General features: G+C 35.7%; 1 protein-coding gene across 1 annotated transcript; it reads right to left on the minus strand.

Moving 5' to 3' along the window:
- Positions 1–203: 203 nt before the first annotated feature.
- On the minus strand, positions 204–2,591 carry LOC112004328 (F-box/FBD/LRR-repeat protein At1g16930; the record flags this gene model as incomplete). The annotated part of the gene is made up of 4 exons (XM_024036557.2): positions 204–457; positions 1,011–1,275; positions 1,362–1,502; positions 1,646–2,591. A coding segment is annotated over one exon (861 nt), but the record flags the coding sequence as incomplete, so codon positions are not given.
- Between the last annotated feature and the right edge of the window lie 508 nt (positions 2,592–3,099).

A 3,099-nucleotide genomic window follows, 5' to 3' on the forward strand; every position in this document is an offset into this window, starting at 1 on the left:
GATGGCAGACTCATTTCACATTAAAACCATCTAATTTTTTTTGTTATAGAAGCTTCTTAATCGAAAGCCAAACACATTCAAGATAAGGGTGTTATGTACAGACCACAACCAGGTTCTCAGAGTACCAAATACCATTTTTATGGATAAATTGATAAACTAAACACGGATCATCAACACATTTCCCCCAAGAATCAATAACACAATTAAAAGACAAAGGACTTACAACTATTTAATAAATACAACCATTAGTAAGCCAAAACCTACCGAAGGCATTTACCTTTGAGATCTTACTTTATCATTTTTTTTCTACAATAAGAAGTGCATCTTAATATATCTCACCCTAATGGAAGTAAATTGGGTACTGCAGTTGTGCTTATGTACAACATTATATAAGGCAAACAAAACTGGGCAAATAGGCATGAAAGGAGGTGCCATGTAGATGTAGCCAAACACTGACCTGTTATGCGAAAGCAAAATGTGTGAGATATGTACCAGCAAAAATGATTTGGTAAAAAGTAGGCCTGTGAAAGAGTAAATCAAACATTCTAAATCTTTCATCCACATATAATACTTTCAAGAGTTACATTCAACTGTTTTATTATTTCAATTGTCGCTAGTTACCCAACAGAATGAGTAAGCCAAGAATCTAAAAATTCAGACACATAAACTATAAAGAGGTAACAAAAGCTCACTTATGAACATTTCTCTGTCAAATTTTTAGTCTAATTCAAAAACAAACAACACTTATGAAGGTCAAATGGATGTCTTGCAAAATGGTTATCACAAAAAACAATTTCTACTGCAAGGAGGTCAGAGAACATTGCATAATTGATAATCTCTCTCTCTTTCAATCAATCAATTCAAAGGAGGGAAAAACATAAAAATTTTAAAAATAAAAAATAAAAAAGAGTAATAAAAGCTTATCACCAGCAGAGGGTCAATAATAAAAAGAAAATATTTGTAACATTGCCTTTGGAACTAGTTGCAGAGTACCAGTTAAAGAAGTATACCTCATTCAACTCTAAGTAGGCATGCTGTTGAGCGCCTTGGGAACATTGATAGTTTCTCAAGAACACTTTCCTTCGACTCTCCCCTAGACACTTGAAATGTTGCTGTCTTCAAAACTCTTGCCTCCTTTAGAACATATTTCACAAGTTCCACTTCATCATTCAAACCTTTAAATCGTCTGTAATAAAAACTTGTGAGTGATGACAGATTAGCAGGATCATATTGTGGCTCCTTCCAATGTAAGTTGCTTTCAACGAAATCACAAACCTGATGACAACAAACACAGCAGATCATAAGTGTAAGTTTAGGGAAGATGAATGATCAACAGAAATACTTGTATTAAATCAACTAACCTTAGTAATAACAAGAGTTTCTAGATTAGGAGCTTTTTGGAGCAAGTCTCGTAGCATATTCCAGCTACAACCATTCACTTTAAATATTAGTTTGACCAAATTCTGGAATGAGGAAGGATAAATATTTCCAAATTTGTGCCACTGCATGCGAGATTAAAATCACATCAACATCAATTTGATATAACCTAAAAGCGAGATTATAACTTCATATTGTCCTAAGAAATTGAACTAAAGATCATAGGTTTATTGAAAAATAAATAAAGCACTTATGAAGGGGATCTAACCTCTGTGCCACTTGTAGAAAATGAGAGGAATTTGACGTTATTCAGTGCAGCAAAAAGATTGAACAGCCATTTCCTGCAAAATTCTTCAGGTACATACTACATAATCAAATATAGAAATATAGACATCCGACTGAACTACGTTGTCTAGTTTTTTATAGAATTTGATGTCGCGTAGTTCACCATATAATTCAAAGTACTCAAGAGCTGGGGCGTTTATTTCGAGTTCAAAATCATCGTCAGTAAAATAAAATTCTCGGATACTTAAGCGTTTGAGCGTGGGAACACATATTTTGTATTCACCCTCGTAAAAGTATTCAGTTGTAAATGAGAAATCTTCGAGGACAGGGCAGCCAGAGAGGAGTTTCAGCCAGAGCGGACAGGGCAACCCCATTGCTAGTAGATGCAGTATCTTTAGGCTCGGGAAATTAAAGGATAATGAAGGAGTGTCAATATCAATATCAAAATCAATATCACCGTCTAATTTCAGAACCACTAATGTCCTGCAAGAGAAAAAGCTTGGAGGCAATTTCGGATTTTCCTCCCTATCAGAATAAATGTGGAGATTAAGTTCTTTTACTTTACGAGCAGCGGCAGTGCGAAGCCATGCGTCGAGATGGGAACCGTCCCGCCAATATGCCCATATGAGGCGAAAAGTTTGGAGCTCTCCACATTGTTGTTGAGCCAAAACACTTGACACAACATGTGGAAGCGCATCTTCAACATCATCATCAGCCCAAAGCTCCGAAGTGCTGATCGTGTATGTGTCGAGGTCTAGCTTTGGGACGAGAGTCCAAAGGAGCTTCCACCTGGTTGACAAAATGCTTGTGGCGATTGACTCTTTGGTTGGAAGGAAGGAGAGAACGTAGCAGAGAAGAGATTCCGGTAGACTACTGATCCTGTCGACCACTGCATCTTTTCCGGGAGAGAGTGTCTGGCTTTTTGAATTTGATTAAGTGGACGATTCGGCCATCAAAGAGGTCAAAGGATTAGGGTTTGCTGAAGCTAATGGTTGGAATGCTGGAGACTGGAGTTACAGTTTCTTTTTCCTTTTTTTTTTTTAAGAGAGAGAGAGAGAGAGAGAGAGAGAGAGTCATTCCTAATGCCAACAGGCCCTCCACCACCAAATACCACAAGGTTTTTGACATTTTCAGTTTTTTTTTTGTATATTTTTTCTTAATTATGGTTGCTGTCACTTTGTATTTGGAATTTTGGATTTTGGAATTTGAAACATAGGAAGTTAGGGATTAATGATTATACAGATCGTTCACACTAGTCAGTTTATAATAGAAAAATATGTAAAATTTACATAATTTTATCTAAAAATTAATTACATTAATCAATGTATAATTATATAAATTTACATGTTTACTATAGAGCAATTGTATCGGTCCTTGCAAAATTTTCTGTTTATTTTAGCATAAGAACCTACTTTTTCTATTTTACACATTCACCTC

The sequence above is a fragment of the Quercus suber genome, unplaced genomic scaffold (genome assembly GCF_002906115.3).
Source record: "Quercus suber isolate HL8 unplaced genomic scaffold, Cork oak 2.0 scaffold_79, whole genome shotgun sequence".
In the NCBI taxonomy this organism is placed as follows: Eukaryota; Viridiplantae; Streptophyta; class Magnoliopsida; order Fagales; family Fagaceae; genus Quercus; species Quercus suber.